This window comes from Haliotis cracherodii, unplaced genomic scaffold (genome assembly GCF_022045235.1).
Source record: "Haliotis cracherodii isolate W230 unplaced genomic scaffold, xgHalCrac1.p SCAF_4, whole genome shotgun sequence".
NCBI classification, from domain to species: domain Eukaryota; kingdom Metazoa; phylum Mollusca; class Gastropoda; order Lepetellida; family Haliotidae; genus Haliotis; species Haliotis cracherodii.
Genome location: NW_027266297.1, coordinates 56607915 through 56630618, shown reverse-complemented (window position 1 = coordinate 56630618; position 22704 = coordinate 56607915). Strand labels below are relative to the sequence as shown.

General features: G+C 40.5%; 1 protein-coding gene across 1 annotated transcript in view; it reads right to left on the bottom strand.

Moving 5' to 3' along the window:
- Positions 1-22704, bottom strand: part of LOC139479510 (uncharacterized) — a 36908-nt gene that overhangs the window by 6478 nt on the left and 7726 nt on the right. The window contains exon 2 of the mRNA XM_071262355.1: positions 5646-5864. Coding sequence (XP_071118456.1) covers positions 5646-5864 — 219 coding nt within the window. The remainder of the gene's footprint in view (positions 1-5645; positions 5865-22704) is intronic.

The window sequence follows — 22704 nt, the reverse complement described above, 5'->3', positions numbered from 1 at the left end:
TCATCCAAATCTGCAGATGCCGTAATTGTAGTCTGCCTCTGTAGGTTAAGTCTTGGATAGATGTGAGCGGGCCTAGGCAAGACATCCACCAGCGTCTCGACTTGACGGGCTGATCGAGTGCGCTTGTTATCATGTGCTCTACTCTTGCATATCTGTCCTCTTGAGGTGCTACTGTATGCCCTTGTTGAGTAGAAATCTTGCGCCTTGTAGGTGATGCCTGTGTGGGTACTAGCTCTGATTTTGAGGGTGAACCAGGAATCCTAAGTGTGTTAGTAGTTGGATGAGGCACACTGTGTTTAAACTGATTTGCGATTTGATAAGCCGATGTCCTGATCGGCCAATAGGACATCGTCTATGTATACGAGAAGCCTTATGAGCTTAGATGGGCGAAAACCGATGATAGGATTGGTGATCCTGGTGAATAACCATGGGGCGAAAGATATGCCGAATGGTAGTACCCTGAACTGGTATCTCTGACCGTTGACTGCAAAGCATAGGTACCTTGAATACTGGTGAGTAGAACCCATGAGTAGTTTCTGACTTTTTTGAGATGCTGATAGCCCCTTGCTGAACTTAGGTAGTCTTGGGTCGATGTCTGTGAGACCGGTTAGTTCGACTGGATTTGATGTGGTCGTATCTTTGATCTTCTGTAGTTCTAAATCGTTGTCCATTGGGCAGGCGATGTCGGTAGGCTCTGAAGGAGTCTGTAGATCTCTGGTTGAGTCATTTCCGGTGGTATCCCCCTCGGGGACTGCTTCTGCCTCTGCTTCCTCCTCTGCGAAGTGGGATGATCATCTTTAGTAGGAACTGTGCTGACATCCAGTCTTGTGCTGATTGAAGACCTTCCTGCATCTTCAGTATGTGGTCCAGTGAGCTGTGGATGAATCCGGTCTGCTGTAGTGTCATCTCCGTGGGGGTGTTTAAAGGTAGACCTTCGCTCTGGTTGTTCGGGGTATGACGTGGAGAATTGCAGATGGAATCCAGTTAATGTATGAACTGATATAAATCATCTGTTTGTTGTCATAATCTAAGTCCTTGATTTTGGCCATCTCAACGTGCATTTTAGAGTTAGTTTTCTTAACCAGATAGTAGAAAAGTTCATCAATGCTCTGCTGTTGTGCGCAGGGGCAACCTGTGTCATGTAAGCACTCTTATTAATGGGGGCATACCCAGTCTAACATTAAGTGCCGATGAAGCATTTAATGAATATTCGATTCTTGATGACGTTATCAATATATGACAGACAGATAAGGGTAAGGAATTCTACAGTCAACTCACCGGTACCTCATACCCAGCACGTTCTAACAAGGTTAACTGGCATTTTGTCCTTGTATCTGTTTTAAAGGCGGGCATTAGATTTTATAAAGTTCTGCAATGATATCTTTAATGGAATAATTATTTGGTCTATAATTATCCTCCATAGTAGAATCCCCACTGTATAAAAAACAGTATTAGCAACAGATCCGCACCCCCAACTCAGGCTGCTCTGGGACTTGGTCATTTGGCTGAGGGTAGCGTAATCCTGGTCGTCTGATCTATGGCTGGCCGTGCGGGAATCACGTGTTCTATAACTGTGTGATAGTGACGTAACATCTCCCTCGCTTTCTCCGCCCGTGTAACTGGACTGTGTGGCAGTATGAGATGGCGCATGCTTAAGAATTCTATCCTGATTAGCACGAACTTTGGCAGTTTGTCTATCTTATGGCTAGAGGGTGAATGGTGTGTAATTCTGAGCATACTGCGATGCAATGCCCGTGATTCACGATCTGCCCTATGGTGTGCGAGGTAGGGAGGTAATCAATCTCTTTTATGTTCTCCTGTGTCCTCATACTAATCTGATACTGCATAGGCTTGTGCATATCTGCTGTATGAGGAAGTACTGTCATATTCAGCCTTAGATCTCACTTCAATCTCGTGCTTATCAATCCCTGTTTGGCCATGCCGGGTTTGTGCAACCAATTCTTTTAGATATGAGATTCCTGAGACATTGATTGCATGCGCTTTTATCAATCATTACAACATTGAGTTGGTTAATTTCTCCGAATTCCTTTAGTTAAATCCTGTGAGGTACACCTGCTCCTCAACTTTACTTGGAGATCCTTAGGTCTCTTGAATCTCGTGATCGACCCCTGTTGGCCAAGCCGGGGTTGTGCGACAGATTCTTTAAGATATGAGATTTCCTGAGACATTGATTGCATGCGCTTTTATCAATCTGATCGGCCCCTGTTTGGCCAAGCCAGGGTTGTATTGATTATGCTTTATACATCATAACAGACATTGAATTGGTTATTTTCTTCGAACTCATTTAAGTTAAAGGGGGAACGTCGCAGAGGGTGGAAGATCGTAAGCTTCTTTCAAACCTAGATGGTCCACCGTATCAATCGTTGTCGGATGCAAGTTAGAGGCTACGTTAAAGCCTGTAAAGTACATCTGCTCCTCAACTTTATTGGGAGAGTGGGATGAGCGAGGTCTCTTCACCTCATAAGGTGAGACGGCGCCCTCGTGCGACACTCGCTTGTCACCCACGTGATTAATTATGGCCGCCAAGGGCTTAATCACTTTTTTACTTGATGCTCTAGTAATCTTTTGTAATCAGGATTGTTGATACATGCCTTGTAGAGCTTGTCAAATTTCTCCTTTGACAGAGGCTCGCAACAGCTGCACCTTGACTTTTGTGTGCAGTTCCTTTCTTGCATGATAGACATCTAGGGTGAGGGTCACAAGGTATCTGGTGTTGCCCACAGCCTGAACAGACGGGTGTCTGTCCTTGAGATGAAGATCTCATTCCACAAAACGTTTCTAACTAATTACTTTCTAGAACTTCCGATCTTCTTATACCCCCGTTTTTGTCTGTAGAACTGCTCACTGTTGTGTCTATGAAGCTTGAGAAGATCTAATGTACTTTGTGAGTGTGGAACGCAATCACGTGTACGGATGTGCAACAAAAAATATTTTCCTTGTTGTCATCTGGACACACAGGAAGGAAGTGAGTAGATTCCCGCCTTGCACTTGCGCGGTGGCGCCACTGGCAAGGGATAGGGTTTCCTTCACAACTATAGATATGTTGACAGTGACGAGGACGTCTGTTAAACATTTATAAAAAAATTATAGTGTGGTTCTCAGCATCAACAGGAATTTATGGCAACTGATGTAATAGAGGTGAGGTCTTTGCAAGAATTATAGTGATGAAATTGATGTAATCAGGCATTTGTGAAAAGTATAATAGCCCTTCCAATAATGTGTGATAGTGAGTATATGTATGTTTGTTTGTTTGTTGTTTAACGCCGCACTGAGCAATATTCCAGCTACATGTATATGACGGCGGTCTGGACCAGACAATCCAGAGATTGACATCATGAGCATCGATCCACGTCATTGGGATTGATGACATGCATTAACCAAGTCAGCGAGCCTGACCACCCGATCCCGTTAGTCGCCTTTTACGACAATCATAGTCGCCTTTTACAGCAAGCATGGGTTGCTGAAGACCTATTCTACCCCGGATCTTCACGCGTACGGGTCGTGATAGTGAGTAAGAAAGTGTGAGAACTCTATGTGAAGGTCACAGCATGGGATAGCTCCGTTTACCATGTCGTGCCATTTTAGTACAAATTCACTGAATGCATGCCGTAAAATGCCTGGAATTACTCAATGATAATAATAATATGTGTACTTATACAGCACAAATCACTACACATGGCATATGCTCTATGCGCACAAAAAGGGTAATTAATAGTTATGAAAGTCCATGACAAGTGATAATATATTTAATATAATATTCACTGGCACACCTAAGGTTATTTACAACATGTACAAGAGCAGTTTATAACTGTTATTGGCACGAATGCAGATTTGTATACAGCTTTTTTCTAGTATTTTCTAGAAAGGACGGTCAAGTTTGAGACCTAAGTAGTTTATTAGTTCATTTCTGTCCTTCAGATGGCCCTTCTTCAAGAGCAGGGTTTGCAACAGTGGTGTTGATGATGATGTCAGTGTCGGAAGAAAGTAAAACCATAAATTAAGCGACAAGATTTGAAGGAATTGGGTCAGGTTGGCATGTTAATTCTTACAAAGAAATGATAATGTTCCTAATTTCCTCTTGAGTATACGGTTCATTGAATTCAATTTGTTGCCAAACAATGGTTCACAACTAATGACATTATTGATTGATTGTTTGTAAAGTAAGTCTATTTCTAATTTTGGCAATTTAAGCTTAAGTTATGATGCAAAGAAATTAGCCGAAGTAACAGTACTTTCTGCATTGGGGACGTTAACGTCACGTTGTCTGCGAAGTAATGATTTCATGAAGTCATGTAGAGACCTGATGGATGGAACCAAAGTTATACATTTAAAATGAGCACTATTCCTTCTTTGCAGAGCGAAAAAATCTTGGGGCAACATTTCTGGGTTTAGGAACATATGTCTATGTATCTCCAGGTCCCATTTACGTCATTGCCTCCAGAAGAGCGACGTCGACGTTTCCCTTAAGTATTTCTTCATTATGGAACAGGGAACTGTGATTTCCTTGAATAGCACTAGGTCGTGATTATCAGGGAGTGTACTTAGAGTTCCGTGATATAAAACTGAATGTCCATTGCTATCATCTGGCCGTTGGCAAATAAGTCTTGAATCCATGACATGTCTATGAAAATTCTTCTATATTAATCCCGGGCCTTAACTAGGCCCTTGTTGGTGAAACCATGATGCTGTGGGCAGTCGATCAGAATTCACGTAATCACAGACAATAAGCCTTAAAACAAAATATGGCGCTCTTTTTGCTCAAAAAGTTTGTTTACGCCGTAATATTGCACAGGAACGTATGGGTGGCATTGAAATCCTCTAGCACCGGAACTTCGTGACCAAACATGAAGTGGGCACCTCTTAAGAAAACTAGACAGCCCTTACAAAGGTATAACGTTTATGCCGTCACGTGCGTTTATCAAAAAGCTCCAAAATGTAAGAATTTCTCTGTTGTCCTCAAAACTTGAAATGCATTTTCTTTGTAGATTTCTATCGTGTTTTCTGCACGAAATGTACTGCCACACATCTTTTGAATATTGTAGAGACCGCAACGTTTCATATTTTAGCGTATAATTGTACAGATAATTATTTAGATATGGCTACCAACAATGACTGTTAAAGAAGTACTATTCTAAATCGTGTATTTTCCAAATTCATTGCAGAATAACGATTACCCCCACCCCTAGCGGCAACATTAGCATGCCAAGAAACAGCAAATCGTCAGCAATGTTACAAGAGCTTTGGAAACAGTCTGACGATGTTAATTAACTCTACATCACTCTGAGTAACTTCGCACTGAAAACTAATGAAATCGTTGTTTTTATTCCAAATTGATTTAAGTAAACGTGGTGCTATGGTTTATGGAAAGCGTGACAGGGCTCCTTTCAGGTTATCCTATACAGCCAGATCCCTGTTGTAACATAAATACAAACGTCCATACTAGTGATAATGCATGCTGAATGTGATTTCTGTGTACATAATGATTATTGAATCTTACCGCTTAACATTATTTGCTTACCTATTTATAAAGGTGTCTCTTTGAATAGAATTAACAAATATGTCATTGCCCTCCAAGAATCATAAATGAATGTATATTATTAATTATTTAATGAGTCTATACTTACAGTCTGTTCTAAAGTACAGGATTACCAGTGCTGACTGTACTTGTTTTTGTAGATCCACCTTCCACCAGGCGGTAGTTTCACCAACATTGGTATGAACTGCATACAGCCCGTCGTCTGAACGTGTATTTCCATCGACAGCTTTACCGGCGGGACGACGATTCGCGTGCCAGACTGAGCTCATCCATGCAGGTTTGTTCAAAGCAACGTTTGTCCAAATACCTGAAAAATAAGAAAAATGTAGAATCTACACATGGAATATGATAATAGCTGGTGATGATAACATCATGTACAGCTGGTGTTCGTTAGTATTCGCCCAAATATGAATTTTGAATTTAAGGATAGATATTTTCAACTTTCGTTGATATCATTTACAATAAAGCCATCAAAACAAAGGGTTTGAAACAATCGGCCATCAAACATTGCGAAACGTATCAAACGGTTTTACGTATAACGACACAATCAACCTGGTCAACTTAATGGCGGCAAGAATGACAGCTTTCTGCGATAGGGACAGTCGGACTTGGTCAATACCATGATACACTGACATACATGTTGGTTGGTTGCTTTGTTGTTTAACGCCGCACTCAGCAATATTCCAGCTAAATGACGGTGGTCTGTAAATAATCGAGTCTGGACCAGACAATCCAGTGATTGATATCATGAGCATCGATACACGCAATTGGGATCGATGACATGTATCAACCAAGTCAGCGAGCCTGACCACCCGATCCCGTTAGTCGCCTTTTACGACAAGTAAATTAGTAAATCACCTAATGCCATTCAACACTTTGAGTACAAACGCTAATATCACCGCATGATATTTACTGTGACTTTAGCGGTTTTTTTCAACATTTTCTCCCTCAAATAATTAGTAGTACACGTACATGTCAATGCAAGAGAGCAACCATTCTTGAAACAGCCTCAATTTCGCTTAAAGGGCAAAATGGCTGTGAAAATGATATGGACGCAAGCTGTTCGTAAAATGATAAGCATGTCCTTGCCCGACAATCAAACCAGGCAATCAAGAGATCAATAAACCAGACGATCCAGTGACACAAAAGTGTTGTACTGATTTTGATCAAACTAATAAAAACGATATGTTAATTTGGAATTACATTTGCTGTGTACAAGTGAAAAACAGGAAGGTGATAGTTTCAACTGAGAAGTATATGGGAAATCGGATAATGAAATACACTTCCTACTCATTGCATATATGTTTTGTTTTTATTTCTGATAAATCACTTAAACACACTGACTGCTCTGCTCTGCTCAATAAACCTTCCCAAACAAAATAAAGGCATTCATTAAGGATATGCTCTACGTTTATTGCATTATTATCATGCTGTGTTGAAACTGTTTGCACACCTGTGACATTTGTTTGACTATTGCCTAAGACAATTTCGACACATATGTAGTAGTCTCAACGGAGGTCAAAGGTTAGCTTGTGAATTCCGTCAACTATTTACGAAAGTTTTCTAACTTTCCTATAAACTGTACATTAAAACCAGATGTAAAACTTCACTGACCGTACTGTCAAAATTGACCCGAAAAGACGAACTTGAAAGCCCTGATAGCGTCTGCAGTAGGCGAAGTCGTGGAAGTGTTTGGAGGCAACTTCAATCCCCAAATAAATAAAGAGATTTCATCAGAGGTACATATGGATCAAATTCAGATTGACATCCTATGAGCAAAGTGAACGACAACTTATCACGGAACGACAACATATTCAAGAGAAAAGAGGAGAAAGAGCACCTCCCTTTAGAAACTGAACCAAAAATCTCCCCACTTACTACTGAAACTAATATGTCTTTCAAAACGTGACATTTTTCATAAAAAAATATTATTACAATCTTCAATCTGCCCGAAAAAAAACTGAAGAAAACTTGTCACAAAGTTTCTGAAGAATGCAAATGGGGGTCAATGTACGAGGATCAGTGACATAATGGCTATTCACAGGACCGACCATGCAAAGCCTGGTCTTGTGAAATTGAGATCAATAGAGATCGAATTTTGACTCATTAAAGCAAGGAAAGATTTGAAAGAATGCAGATAATGTCAATAAGGCCCAATTTATCCTTATTTATTGCCTCAATAAACGTTCCCATGTCGAGAATACTTGGCCGGATGTACGGAGTTACTACATTTTGAAATCAATTAAGAATTGACCTTCACTTTGTGTGAGTTCATTGGAGTATAAATTGTGTCGTTCTTACACTTATGAATGTCAATTTCGAGGTCATATGACCGACCTCTCGTCCAATGGAAAAGCCGAATATCGTGTAAACTTCAAATTAAAAAAATATTACAAATTATATCTACTTGACACAGTTGAATCTGTCAAAGACTTCTCAAAGACTTCTCAAAATTCCTTTTCGAAATTGCTGTTTGGGGTCTAGCATTGTCGTGTTGGAAGATCAAACCGGGTCCACGTGCTGCCATAAAAGGCAGAAGTTTGGGTGCCAGTACCTGGTCGCGGTAAGCAGCAGCATTGAGGTTGCCACGGATGACAAGAAGCCTGGAACGTGCATTGCCACAGAAAGCACCCCACACCATGACACTTCCGCCTCGAAAACTGTCAACTTCCTGTACACAACACTGGGCGTAACGTTCATGACGGCGCGTCCACACCCTCGCCCTACCATCAGCAAATCGAAGATTAAATCGGGATTCATTACTGAAGACGACTTGATTCCAATTCCTCTGAGTCCATCGTAAGTGTCACTGCGCCCACAAGTGTCATTGACATCTGTGTAATTGAGTCAGAATCGGCCCTCAGTATGGCCGTTGTGCTTGAAGGTGAGCAGTTCTCAGACGGTTTCGAACAGTCTGCGCACTCAGTCTACCCCTAAAGTTAATTTCTGGTTGATGTAGCCGTCAAAAATCGGTTACGGAGGTGACGTAAGACAATCTGACGATCCTCTGCATGTGACGTCACACGTGGTAGACCTGGCCGAGGGCGATCAGCGGTGGTACCCGTTTGCTGTAGACGCGTCTGCAAATCATAAACATTACGTCGACTACAACTCATCGTCCTTGCGACTTCAGCTACGGATGTTCCCGTCTGCAACATGCCGATGGCGCGTTCACATTGCACATTTGAAAGGCGTGGCATGACAAATGGCCGTAAAGACTTTTGTTTTCTTCTGTTTTTCTTTTTTTTGTTAATGACTGCTGACAAGTATGGCTGAAAACACGTGCGGTATTATGGCCACGTGACCAGTTGCACGTGAAAAACCCCTTTTGCCACGATAGTACTGTACTAGTGCACATGATTTTGATCGATTCACCTGCACAAAAACGGGTGTTATCTGAAGACAATACACTGTACGTGGCCATTACTGTTTAAATACACACTAAGGGCCCACAATGATAACTGGTCAAAATGATAAAATTTTAGGATTGTGAAGTTTTTAATTTGGTTCAGTATATAATCCTGGGTCATTTCACGTCTTCATAGTTTTTCGTCGCCGGATCTTACGTATATACATACACGTGGGACAATGACCTTGCCACACGTTACTAATACCTCGCTCTACAAAACCCGACTGACATGGTCAGTCAGGGAGATAGCCAGAAAGTAAGTGACAGAACCCAAACCCCGAAACATTGGCCCCTCGCTCCCGGTGTGCATTCTGCCACGTTATTATCAACGTCAAATTTGCAATCAAATTTAAGTATTCACGAAAGAAAATTATGTTTTTAAAGTTTTATCCTGGCCACTCTTAGATTTTATCAGAGTTACAACCTGCAAATCTGATTTTATATCTGGCAAAGAAACTTTTATGTGAAAGTTAACGCATTTATATTTTCTAGTTTATTTTGTATTGTATGTAAATTTAATCTGTATTTTATGTGAATGACAATGCGGTTTATTCCGTTTAGTGTACATGACAAGTGCAGCGATACCCCGAGGTAGCAGGCTGCAACATACCTTATGCAGTCTCACCAATATATTGTTTTCGGTGGGGTAAGCCAAATAGGAAGGGGTTAAGAATATACTGCCCGACCACGTTACACAATTCTTCAGCGCAATTAAGACTCACTGTTCATTCTTTCACAAAATGGCTGGCATCGGCGATGATTTGCATGATACTACTAACTTAAAATTTTGTATTCTAGGTATATTTGCTAGGTAAATTTGCTCCAACTACACACATTAGATGTACCAAGATGGGGACCGTCTCAACCAACCTGAAGACAACTGAACTTCAATGGAATATATACGAAAGACATTAGAGGAAATATTTAATTCCACATAATACTCACCCGATGTCAGCTGTATCACCCCCACGAGCACCGCCACAAACCGATTATAATAATCCCACAGTTAAGCACATTATACTTCAACTGAGAATATATGCCACGGTTGTGCATTCAGCTTTTGAACAACCGTGACGTTAAAAGTCATATTTAATCTTTCATTACAAAATTTAAATACATACTGAGTGAGAGCGCTACATTTGTATTTTGAAGTGATGCATTGACGATTTCAAACAGTATTCTATTGAAAATTATTGAAGTCATATGACATCGAATAAAACACCACTTAATCTCATGTGGATATCTATAAAATATGTTAAACAAATATCTCATTCATAGCGCATGGTATATTCATAACGTCAACAGCCAACAATTTACCAGTCTTGAATATCGGCAGAAAGGGATTCCATAGGGAGGAAAAGACAAAATAAGGATGAAAAGAATGCAATTGGATAGCTGAAAAAAATAGTGATGAAACCGGTAGCTATCTATGAAATAACATAAGCATGTCCTGCTCTGCCGGTACCTCCCACGACTAACACAGTATTTATAAAGAAGGTTACTCGGCATGAGTGTAGTCTGAGAAGAATCAATAATTTTGCAATCTTAGCTTGGCTTTAAAATAAATATGTTTTAAAATAAATTACAATGTTGTAAGTCGTGTTGCTTGTGGTGAATAATCACACAAACGCTTTGGCTGATCAAATAACACAATGTGTCATGTGTAAAGCACACGTCAATACTTCACTGTATCTTCACAACGTTTGCTGTGTAAACGACAATCATTTATTATGTTGTTCCTGAAAAAAGCAACTTTCATGTTAACCCAATGTTTGGCTTGAATACAATGCTGTGATATGTTATGCGTTTTTACGTGAGGTAAAGTATCCCGATCTGGTTCTTTGTTATACGATCTAATGTTCGATTATATTTTTCAAGCATTCATACTGGTGACATTGTTGGGTGTCACGAGCTTCAAACAGGGCATGTCCTATGATCCCATCAATCCACCTGCAAATTCAATTTTATCTTTGGCTTCTCTTTTTATAAACGTTCGAGTACCTTTCCATCTCTCATAAATAGAGTTAGTCTGGCCTTCGCTATTGCATCTCGTGGCTTTAGGAGTGAGTTAGTATGGTTTATGCCGCTTTTAGCAATATTCCAGCAATATCACGGAGGGGCCATATGGACACCAGAAATGGCCATCACGTGGCTTTGGGACATCCGATAGGTTTGTATATTCAGTGATTGACAACATGAACATCGATACACGCAACTGGGGTCGATAACATGCATCAACCAAGCCTGCTAGCCTGATCACCCGATCCCGTTAGTTGCCTCTTGCCTCGTATAGCCGCATTATACGGCAAGCATGGGTTGCTTAAGACATATTCTACCCCGGATTGGCTTGTGGCATGCCATTTTTCAGTGGCATAGGATCAGATTGATTGTTCCCTATTTTAACTGATAGCGATCTGTCTTGTAGGAAGCTGTCTATGAAGTTTCCCATGTTCCCCTCTACTCCATTTTGTGCTAGTTTTGTGTTGAGTCAAAGTCCAGAAATACTGCGGCTAGGTATTGTCTGTTTGAGCACTTTTTTAATATTTTCCAGAGTAAGCTCTTTGTTTGATCAGGTAGGTTTGTCAATATCTCGTACCTGGTTGTGTCTTGTTGTGTCAAGACCACGTGCAGTTCCCTTCCCATGCTGCATTGCATCATCCAACTCATAGTAAATGGCATATTGTATACCAGATGCTTGCTTTGCGGCTCTTTTGATATCTTAGGCATGAGCATGTGTTTTTTTTAATACTTTGCTGCAAGTTCTGTTGCTGCTGATAGGTGAGAAGTGCTCAGCTAGGTTGTTGGCCTTTCCTTTGACTTTGGCTTATTCTTAAATGAAAACGTATAAGCTTAGTATCTGGTGGATCTGGTGGAGTTGAAAATTAATGGTTACTCTTTGGTAGAATTAGTGATTTTAGCACGGTATTCCTCCCTAAGAGAGTAAGGTTTCTTGAAAACTAAATGGACATGAGTGTTTCACATTTTCTAATTGCGTTATCATAATCCAAGCTTATCATTTCGTCGAGATCAGTGCTGAATTCAATTTCAAGTAGATCGAAAGAATCTTGCATCCAATCCAGGTTCCATTCTTGACTTTGAGTTCAGTTGAGCTCACATTTGACACCAACAACCTCGCCTCACATTGCCAAAGGCAAGTCCATGATGACATGACCTACATAGGTTCCAGGTTCCCTTCTTGACATAGTTTTATTCTAGGGCATTTTTTTCATCCAAGCCAGAGTATCCTTGTTGTGTCTTTGTCAACTTTTAATGCAGAAAATCTAGCATGGAAACCGATAAACTGTAGTACGTTATTGAGGCATCGTTCTGAAGGGTCGCGAGTACAAGTTGTGTAATCTGTAAATATTCAATATTACCAACCTTAATGCCTTTTATGTTATTGTTGTTTCTTATCATTATTGCTAGTATTTCAGTACATAGTATAAATATATAGGGAGACAAAGGATCACCTTGTCTGCAACCTCTACCAAAAATGAAAAATGAGGATCCAAGGCCATCAATGAGAAGCCATGATTGAATTTCGTTGTAAAATGTTTTTATCAATCTTTTTATTGAATTTCCAAAACCAAAAAAGTTCAGTGTCTCGTCTGTGAATTCCCAATCAACTGTATGGAATGCTTTTTCAAAATCTACAAGTAATAATAAATCTGGTATCTGATAGGTATCGGTGTAGTACAGTAGATCATAGATTTGTCTTGTTATTTCACCAATGTATCTTCCAGCCATAAATCCTTTTTGATCCTCGTTAATCGGGAGATTTAACACAGATGTTACCCTTTGTGATCTTGCTATTGATGCGAATTTATAGGATACTGATAGTAAGCATTTTGGTCACCAGTTTTTCAAATGTTGTTTTGATTTATTTCCTTTTGGTTTACTCGTTATTAGTCCTTGTCTTTGTGATATTGATAATTGTCCATTATTGTAAGCGTCATTTAAGGATTTTGATAGATATTTCGAATCCAATGTGCATATTGACATTTACATCACACATTTCGTTGTCGATCTTACAGTCAAGGTTATTGACACACAGTATGGCTACACCTCCAGGAATATTCTTATAATAGATAAAACAGCAATCTTTGTTTCCCCCATTCTTCTTTAATATTTTGTTCCATAGTTTTTGTCAAATGCACATCCTGCAAACAGTAGATATTTGTTTTGTTTTTCATAAGAAATGTTGTCATTTTTATGTGTAGTTTCATCATTGATAATGTACCTCTACAATTTTGTGATATTATTTTCAGTATGTCACCCATTTATTAATTCACGACTGGTATACATGGAGTTGAGGAATTGTGAGGCATACCAGTAATCGGGATACGCAGATATGGATACGTAGCCAGTGAAAACGTTATTGCTAGAATGAAAACATGTTCGGGCTATTGGTTTTCGTTTAACACAGTTGTGGTAAATGCATAAAATGGAGTATAGACAAAATAACATTAAAACATATTGACAATGGCATATAACATTGTTAGCCAAGTGAAGGCCATGCGTACCCACGGATTTCATGGGTTTGGATTTCGTCGAAAATCACCATCTTGAAATAGTAACGTTGTAAGCTTGTAAAAAGAAATTGCACACCAAAGAAATATGCAAATGGCCTGGTAATATAGATGTATAATCCGAAGCGACATCCCAGCTAACACACGACGTTGTCACAACGTTGTCGAAAGGTTGCGGATTGGTAACGTCGTGATATAACGTTGTCACAACGTTATTATGACGTCAATATTATGCATTTCAACACGTTTCCTATTATGCTATCAATCGTATATAGCCTTATTCTCAGATGTAGCATTTGGTTATTAGGAATCTACTAAACAGGCTGATGAAAAGTTGATTTTCTTTACAACGATGAGAGATATAAACCACACTACGTTAGGCTCTTCCCAACCATGGCAACTCACTTCCTTGATACCGTGCACCAGGAAGAATATTACTGTTTAAGGCATTCATTGATGTGCATTCATTGACATGACCGAAAGGAAAACCATACACTGAACAGAATAAACGAACGCCAATGCTGGCATGTGTTTGGTTTTGATCCAGAGTGTGGAGTTACTCACTATAGTTACGACTGTTAAAGGACTATTGTAGGTTTCTTTTTCATTTTCTTTTAATCAATGCAAGACACAGGCAGAAATGTCCCTGATTCACTGACGTTTTGAATTCGATAATACTATATTCTGGGCGTTGTGTTCGTAAACATGCTGACCCACAGAGCTGCACAAAACAGGACTTCTGTGACCTATTTAGTGAAGCGACACTATAAATATTTTGATGAAATTCTTCCTTCATGTGTATCTGTATTTTTTCGATTACACTGTAAATATTATGTAGTGGCTGACATCCACTCAGTAACAAGCCTGGCGATTATTAAATGTAAACAGGATGTTTTGCTTGTTTTGTTTGTTTTGTTTGTTTGTTTGTTGTTTAAAGCCACACTCAGCAATATTCCAGCTGTATGACAGCGGTCTGTAAATGGTTGAGTCTGGACCAGACAATCCAGTGATTGACATCGTTATCATAAGCATCGATCCACGCAATAGGGATACGATGACATGCATCAACCTAGTTAGCGAGCCTGACAACTCGATCCGGTTACTCACTTCTTAGTCGCTTTATAAAGCAAGCATTGTTTGCTTAAGACGTATTCTACCTCGGATTTTCACGGGCGTAAACAGGAAGTAATGTCGGTAGTTGAGACGCACACACGACTTGTTTTGTGTCCAGTGATAATAGGTTCTAAGTATTTCTGTTCCTTGGATACAGTTTTCTGTTCACTCCACACTGGTTGCGTTTGTGAAACCGTCAACTGACACGTTTTACAGGATATCAATGACAACGCGTCACTGTCATTAAGAATGGCAGGATCATATAAGTCATTACAACCATCGTGTTTTCATCTCCGATTTATGAATCATTTGTAAGAGCGGGGAATTATGCAAAATATATTATTGTATACAATTATCTAGTGAAACACCAAAAATAGACAGTGTTGTCAATTGACTGTCAGGTGCCACTCCCACCCATTAGCTTTTCAAATCTGTATTTAAAGAGAAATATCTAGAATAGTTGTTTTCCTATTCCGAATAAGATATTGTATCTTAGACGTTCTCACCCCTAATTCACCTGTTCCCTACAATTTATGAACACGTTTTGCTATTAACTGCAAGCCAAGGATTCAAAACAAAGTCTCAATGCCAATGTTGATTTTGGTGACAGTACAGAAATGAGTGTCATCCAAGCAATATCAAATAATCACAGGCTCGGTGTTTCTAGTGGGGGCGCTTGCAAAAAGTCGGTTGGCCTGAAAAATGAAAAAGTAGGATTTCTGTTTGTAGCTCATGATCAGGTCCTGTCACTTCCAACTTGAAACCGTCAATGTGTGACTTTGCATCAGTTTGTAAATGTAAAATGCAGATAATGCAATGCATTGATTGAGACTGTAGAGATCAAGACTATCTAGATCACTTATTATCGTCTTCGCCATGCTTTTGATTTTGACTCATCGGTCCATCCATGGCCCAATCCAGAATATGTAGAGGACGTCATGGAAAACGATAATTATATCATTCTTTTGGAATGGGATCATATATAGCCTAAGACGTATCCAGGCCAACAAATCTGATCTCGTCCAATGAAATCATGTTACAAATTGAATTTATCTGTCCCTTTTGACACTAATGTGATTGTCAGATTCATAAAAAAACAAGGCAAATACGCGGGACTCGCTTACAAGATGTCCCGCTTGCATCCCAGGTGCCAAGTTTTCCGACTCCCAATGGTTCGCGGTGCCTTAGGTTTGGAACCTCACAATCCGTTGACATTCGGAGAGTACCAGCGTCTGTTGCCTGTAATACAGCCCTTCTGACACTCTGGGTAATGCAGAAGGCTGCAATGTGGGGTGTCTTCACATTCTTCTGCAAGTTCTTGGTGGATTCAGCTATGCAGTGTTTCCTGGGAGAAGTCCAATTCGCTGTCTCTGTTGTGTGTGGAAGGATCAAGAACCCTGAACTGATGATGAGGCCAGCCAAAATGTACCAGGATCACCCAAATCCTCTTCGCTCCATTTGTGTATTTTGATTTGATTAATGATAATAATAACAATGCTCATAATAGTGCATTGTTGTGTATTATGCAAAAATTCACAAAACAGTTATGCTCTGTGAGCTTTATGCTTAATTCGGAAAACGTTGTTCTTATTTGTCCATTTTGTTCCACATTATGAACAAGCGTATTTTACCTAATAAATTGTGTGAACTTTCATGATATGTTAATCTATGGTGTTATCGTCTTGAACCCAATTTTTCTCTACACACAACAACAAAGGTACCCATTTCACTTATGGTCTAGACCCTGTTATTAGTATCATATGCTTCACGGACAGTTACACATTTCACAGTGTGATATCAAATGTAACATGTTTATGTATGTTTACATATGGCAGGCAAAACGATTTTGCTGGAAATGTAAAACATCCCACAAATAGCCCCTCTTTAAATATATAGGTACACACAAGACACCTGCGTAGTTCAATTACTTCAGAACACATGAACATAAAAAAGAACAAGTATTGAAGACGTTTCAGCGATAATATTTAATGGTCAACCAAATTAAACCAGCTGAATATACGTTGTATTTTTAGGTTTTATTATCTCTAAAATATTGGTAAGGAAACAGTATTTCCAGCCCGGACACAAACCCGATATGCATTGGAAACGAGCTTGGGATCCCATAACTTCCACTGGCTACATTTTTATGACTAGTTTGGATTTGAGAAAGATATTGTGATTTTATCCACTAGTATTCGGGTTCAGTTAGGTACTATTAAACTATCCATGCTGACTCATTGTCAGAGAACAGCATTTGACATTCTGGTACACTTTATATTTGATGTTCAGCCTCCATCGTCCACATCAGAAAAACTATCCTTTTCAATCATGAAACATTGACTCTGAACCTACATTGAAATTATTGTCTTTATATACAATTTTGTCGTGAGAAGATTTTTTGGAGGTCAAGCTGCACTTTCAGATTGGATATTATATGGTTCTTACGGTGAATAATGGTCCAAAGAGTGTCACAAGTTAAACAAGTGAAAGAAAATGTCATCAAAAATTACGATTATCGTATTTTGACTGGAGTTCGCTGCTTAGTTGACGAATACATATCATACCATTTGGACCCTTGGGTTTATTTTCAGCTCTCCAAATATGGGCGTCAAGAACCTAATTATATATATGTCATTCGTCGACAAACAGATTTGGTTGTTGATAGGTGTTTGTGTGGATTGGCGTCACTTTGACTGAACGAACTATCTAACTCCATAGTGTGCCGAAGGAAGGGTCACTTTGTTGTCCCCGTTTGCAAGGCGTGTGGGTCGACGTTTTGTCTTTCAGCATGGCAACACCCGTACTCACCGTGCACGAATCGTCAATACTCACCTCCAGCGGCACAACATCAATAGAATGCCATGGCCAGCAATGAGCCCAGACCTTTTCCCCCATTGAACACGTTTGGGACATGGTAGGGAGACGTATGCATCAACGTCATAGGCCGCCCAATATGTTGGCTGAACTTGGAAAGACGCAGCAAGGCGCGTGGGACAGACTCCCTCAAATCGTCACTTGGAGACTCATATGAGTGAATGTTTGGCAGCTTATATTACGAATAACTGATAAAAAAACGTCAGCTTTGAAATTTCCCAGCTTACCCGTATCGTCCTTCAAGATCGTTGTCGGTCATAACACCTTCTGTCATACTTCACTACCGGTTGTATTGTACTTCCAATTTGTTCATTATTATCATACAACTATCACGAGGAACTAATATGTGGTACATTTGGGGAAATTGTAAGTTAATTCCGAGTATCCCGTACTTTTGTAAGAGTATATCTACTACCACATAACCTTGTAATAAGCTTGAGATAGCCACATCCGGAGTATCCCAACAACCCCGTTGAACATCCAGGAAGTGAAATACCCACGTTTTACTATGATTAACGTTACACTCCCTGTTCATATACTGAGTGAGCAATACGTGTACCAACAATGTACCTCCTGTATATATTCACAAATTAGACCTAAGATCGGGGCGAGTTCATGGTGCAGTAAACCGAGGAGAGAGGACAATGAAACACACAGAGCCCCTTATAAACTCGCAGCATTGAGGCTAAAAATGCAAAGTGTTTGTTCACTTTAAATTCAAACACACAAATGCAAACTTGGTACCACATAATATGTAATTATAGATAATAAATTAATATGGTTCTCTTACGAAGTTGAGCGACTACAATAAATATTCAATATTACATCGAAATGCCATACATTTCATGAGAGGCAGTGTGCCTTGCCATTGGACATCTTTGGCTTTATACGGGGCACGCAAGACTGGATATTGGGGTAAGGATAAATAACCTCGGGTATGAATGACTGGACCCCGGGGTCCACAGCATGAATGATACAGAGGTATGATATGAGGTACATGTAACGACTGAAAGACCCTGAATTCTGGGGTAGGGACGATGGAAACCCGAGGTAGGGCTCATATAAACCTGGTATCGGGAAAACAAGAACCCGGGGTCGGCATGACAGGACATCCAAGGTAGGGATGATATGATCCTGGAGTAAAGACGTTATGACCCTGGAGTAAAGGTGATACGACCCTGGAATAAAGATGATATGACCCTTGGGTAGAGATGATATGACACTGGGGTAGAGATAATATGACCCTGGAGTACAGATGATATGACCCTGGTGTAGTGATGATATGACCCTCGGATAGAGATGATATGAAACCGCGCTAGATATAATATGACCCTGGGGTAGAGATGATATTACAGTGCAGTAACGAACATGTGACCCTCTGGTAGAGATGATATGACCCTGTGGTAGACATGAAATATGACCCTGGGGTAGACATGATATGACCCTGTAGTAGAGATGATATGACCCTGTGGAAGAGATGATATCAAAATGGGGTAGAGATGATATGACCCTTGAGTAAAGGTGATATGGCCATTGGTTTGAGATGATATGATATGGTACAGATGATATGACCCTGTAGTAAAGATGATATGACCCTGGGATAGAGATGATATGACCCTTGGATTGAGACGATATGACACTGGAGTATAGATGATATGACCCTGGGATAGATATGATTTGACAGTGTAGTAACGAACATGTGACCCTCCGGTAGAGATGATATGACCCTGTGGTAGAAATGATATGACCCTGGGGTAGAGATGATATGACCCTCTAGTAGAGATGATATGACACTGTGGTAGACATGATATGACCCCGGGAGAGAAATGATATGACCCTACAGTAAAGATGATACTGGGGTTGAGATGATATCAACGTGGGGTAGAGATGATATGACCCTGGGGTAGTCATTATATGACCCTGGAGTTAAGATGATGTGCCCCTTGGGTAGAGTCGTTCTGACCCTGGACTAAGGATGATATGACCCTGGGAAAGAGATGATATGACCCTGGGGTAGTGATGATATGACCCTTGGGTACAGATGATATGACTCTGTAGTTAAGATGATGTGACCTTTGGATAGAGATGATATGAACTTGCCACAAAGATGATATGACCCTGTAGCAAAGATTATGTGACCCTTCGATAGAGATGATATGACCCTGGGGTAGACATGATATGACCCTGAAGTATGGATGATATGACCCTGTGATAAAGAAGATGTGACACTGGGGTACAGATGATATGACCCTAGAGTAAAGATGATATGACTCTGGAGTTGATATAATATGACCCTTGGGTAGAGATGATATGACCCTGGAGTAAAGATGATGTCACACTGGGGTAGAGATGATATGACCCTTGGATAGAGATGATATGACCCTGGACTAAAGATGACATGACCGTCGGGTAGAGATGATATGATCATGGACTAAAGATAAAGTGATCATGGCTTAACGATAATGTGACCCTGGGTTAGAGATAATATGACTCTGGGGTAGGTAGAGATTATATGGCCGTTGGATATAGATGATATGTCCCTGGGCAAGGCATCATATAACACTTGAGTAACGATGATGTAACCCTGGGGTAGAGATGATACTACCCTGGGTAGAGATGATATCAACCTGGGATAGAGATGATATGACCCTGGTGTAGAGATGATATGACCCTGGTGTAGAGATGATAAGACCCTGGACTAAAGATGATATGACCCTGTAGTAAAGATGGTGTGACCCTGGGGTATAGATAATTTTGCCCTTGGGTAGAGATGATATGACCCTGAAGTAAAGATGGTATGACCAGGTAGTACAGATGATGTGACCCTGGGATAGAAATGGTATGACCCTGGGGTAGAGGTGATCTGACCCTGGTGTAGAGATGATATGACCCTGTAGTAAAGATGTTATGACCCTGTAGGAAAGATGATGTGACCATGAAGTAAAGGTGAGGTGAAAAGGGGTTTAACGTCGCGTCCAAGATTATTGCACTTATATAACGACCATGAAGCAAAGATGATGTTACCCTGGGATAGAGATGATATAACCGTAGAGTTAAGATGATGTGACCCTAGGAAACAGATGATATGACGCTGTAGTAAAGATGATATGACCCTCGGGTAGAGATGTTTTGACACTGGACTAATGATGATATGGCGCTGGGATAGAGATGATATCTCCCTGAAGTAAAGTTTATATCACCCTAAAGTAAAGATGATTTGACCCTGGCGTAAAGATGATATGACCCTGGGGTAAAGATGATATGACCCTGGGCTAGCGATGATATGACCCTGGAGTAAAGATGATGTGACCCTGGGGTAGAGATGTTCTGACCCTGGACTAAGTATGATATGGCGCTGGGATAGAGATGATATGACCCTGAAGTAAAGATGATATGACCCTGGGGTATTGATGATTAGATCCTGACGTAAAGATGATATGACCCTGGGGTGGAGATGATATGACAAATATGACATGCCCCTTGAGTAAAGGTGATAGGGCCATTGGTTTGAGATGATATGATATGGTACAGATGATATGACCCTGTAGCAAAGATGATATGATCCTGGAGTAAAGATGATATGACCCTGTGATAGAGATGATATGACCCTGGGGTAAAGATCATATGACCCTGGGGTAGAGATGATTTGACCCTGGCGTAGAGATGATATAACCCTGGAATAAAGATGATGTGACCCGGGGGTGGAGATAATATGACCCTGGGGTAAAGCTGATATGACCCTGGGCTAGCGATGATATGACCCTGGAGTAAAGATGGTGTCACCCTTGGATAGAGATGTTCTGACCCTGGACTAAGTATGATATGGCGCTGGGTTAGAGATGATATCTCCCTGAAGTGAAATGATATGACCCTGGGGTAGTGATGATTTGACCCTGACGTAAAGATGATATGACCTTAGGATGGAGATGATATGACAGATATGATATGACCCTTGAGTAAAGGTGATAGGGCCATTGGTTTGAGATGATATGATATGGTACAGATGATATGACCCTGTAGCAAAGATGATATGACCCTGGGGTAGAGATGATTTGACCCTGGAATAAAGATGATGTGACCCGGGGGTGGATATGATATTACCCTGGGGTTACGATAATATGACCCTTGGCTAGAGATGATATGACCCTGGAGTAAAGATGATGTGCCCCTTGGGGAGAGATGTTCTATCCCTGGACTAAGGATGACATGACTCTGGGACAGAGATGATATCACACTGAAGTAAAGATGATATGACCCTGAAGTAAAGATGATGTGACACTGGAGTAGAGATGACATGACCCTGGGGTAGAGATAATATGACCTGAGGGTAGAAATGATATGACCCTTGAGTAAAGATGATATGACCCTGGCGTAGAGATGATATGACCCTGGAATAAAGATGGTGTGACCCTGGGGTGTATATGATATGAAACTGGGGTAAGGATGATATGACCCTGGGGTAGAGGTGCTCTGACCCTGGTGTAGAGATGGTATGACCCTGGACTGAAGATGATCTGACCCTGTAGTAAAGATGATGTGACGCTGAAGTAAAGATAATGTTACCCTGGGATAGAGATGATATAACCCTAGAGTTAAGATTATGTGACCCTAGGAAACAGATGACATGACCCTGTAGTAAAGATGATATGACCCTGGCGTAGAGATGATATGACCCTGGAATAAAGATGATGTGACCCGGGGGTGGAGATGATATGACCCCGAGGTAAAGATGATATGACCCTGGGGTAGTGATGATATGACCCTGGGGTACAGATGATATGACCCTGGAGTAAAGATGATATGACCTTGGGGTAGAGATGTTCTGACACTGGACTAAGGATGATATGGCGCTGGGATAGAGATGATATCTTCCTGAAGTAAAGATTATATGACCCTGAAGTAAAGATGATGTGACCCTGGCGTAAAGATGATATGACCTCGGGGTAGAAATGATATGACCCTGGATTAAAGATGATATGACCCTGGCGTAGAGATGATATGACCCTGGAATAAAGATGATGTGACCCGAGGGGGAGATGATTTGACCCTTGGGTAAAGATGATATGACCCTGGGCTAGAGATAATATGACCCTGGACTAAGGATAATATGGCCTTGGGACAGAGATGATATGACCCTGGGGTAGTGATGATATGACCCTGGGGTTCAGATGATATGACCCTGTAGTTAAGATGATGTGACCCTGGGATTGAGAAGATGTGAC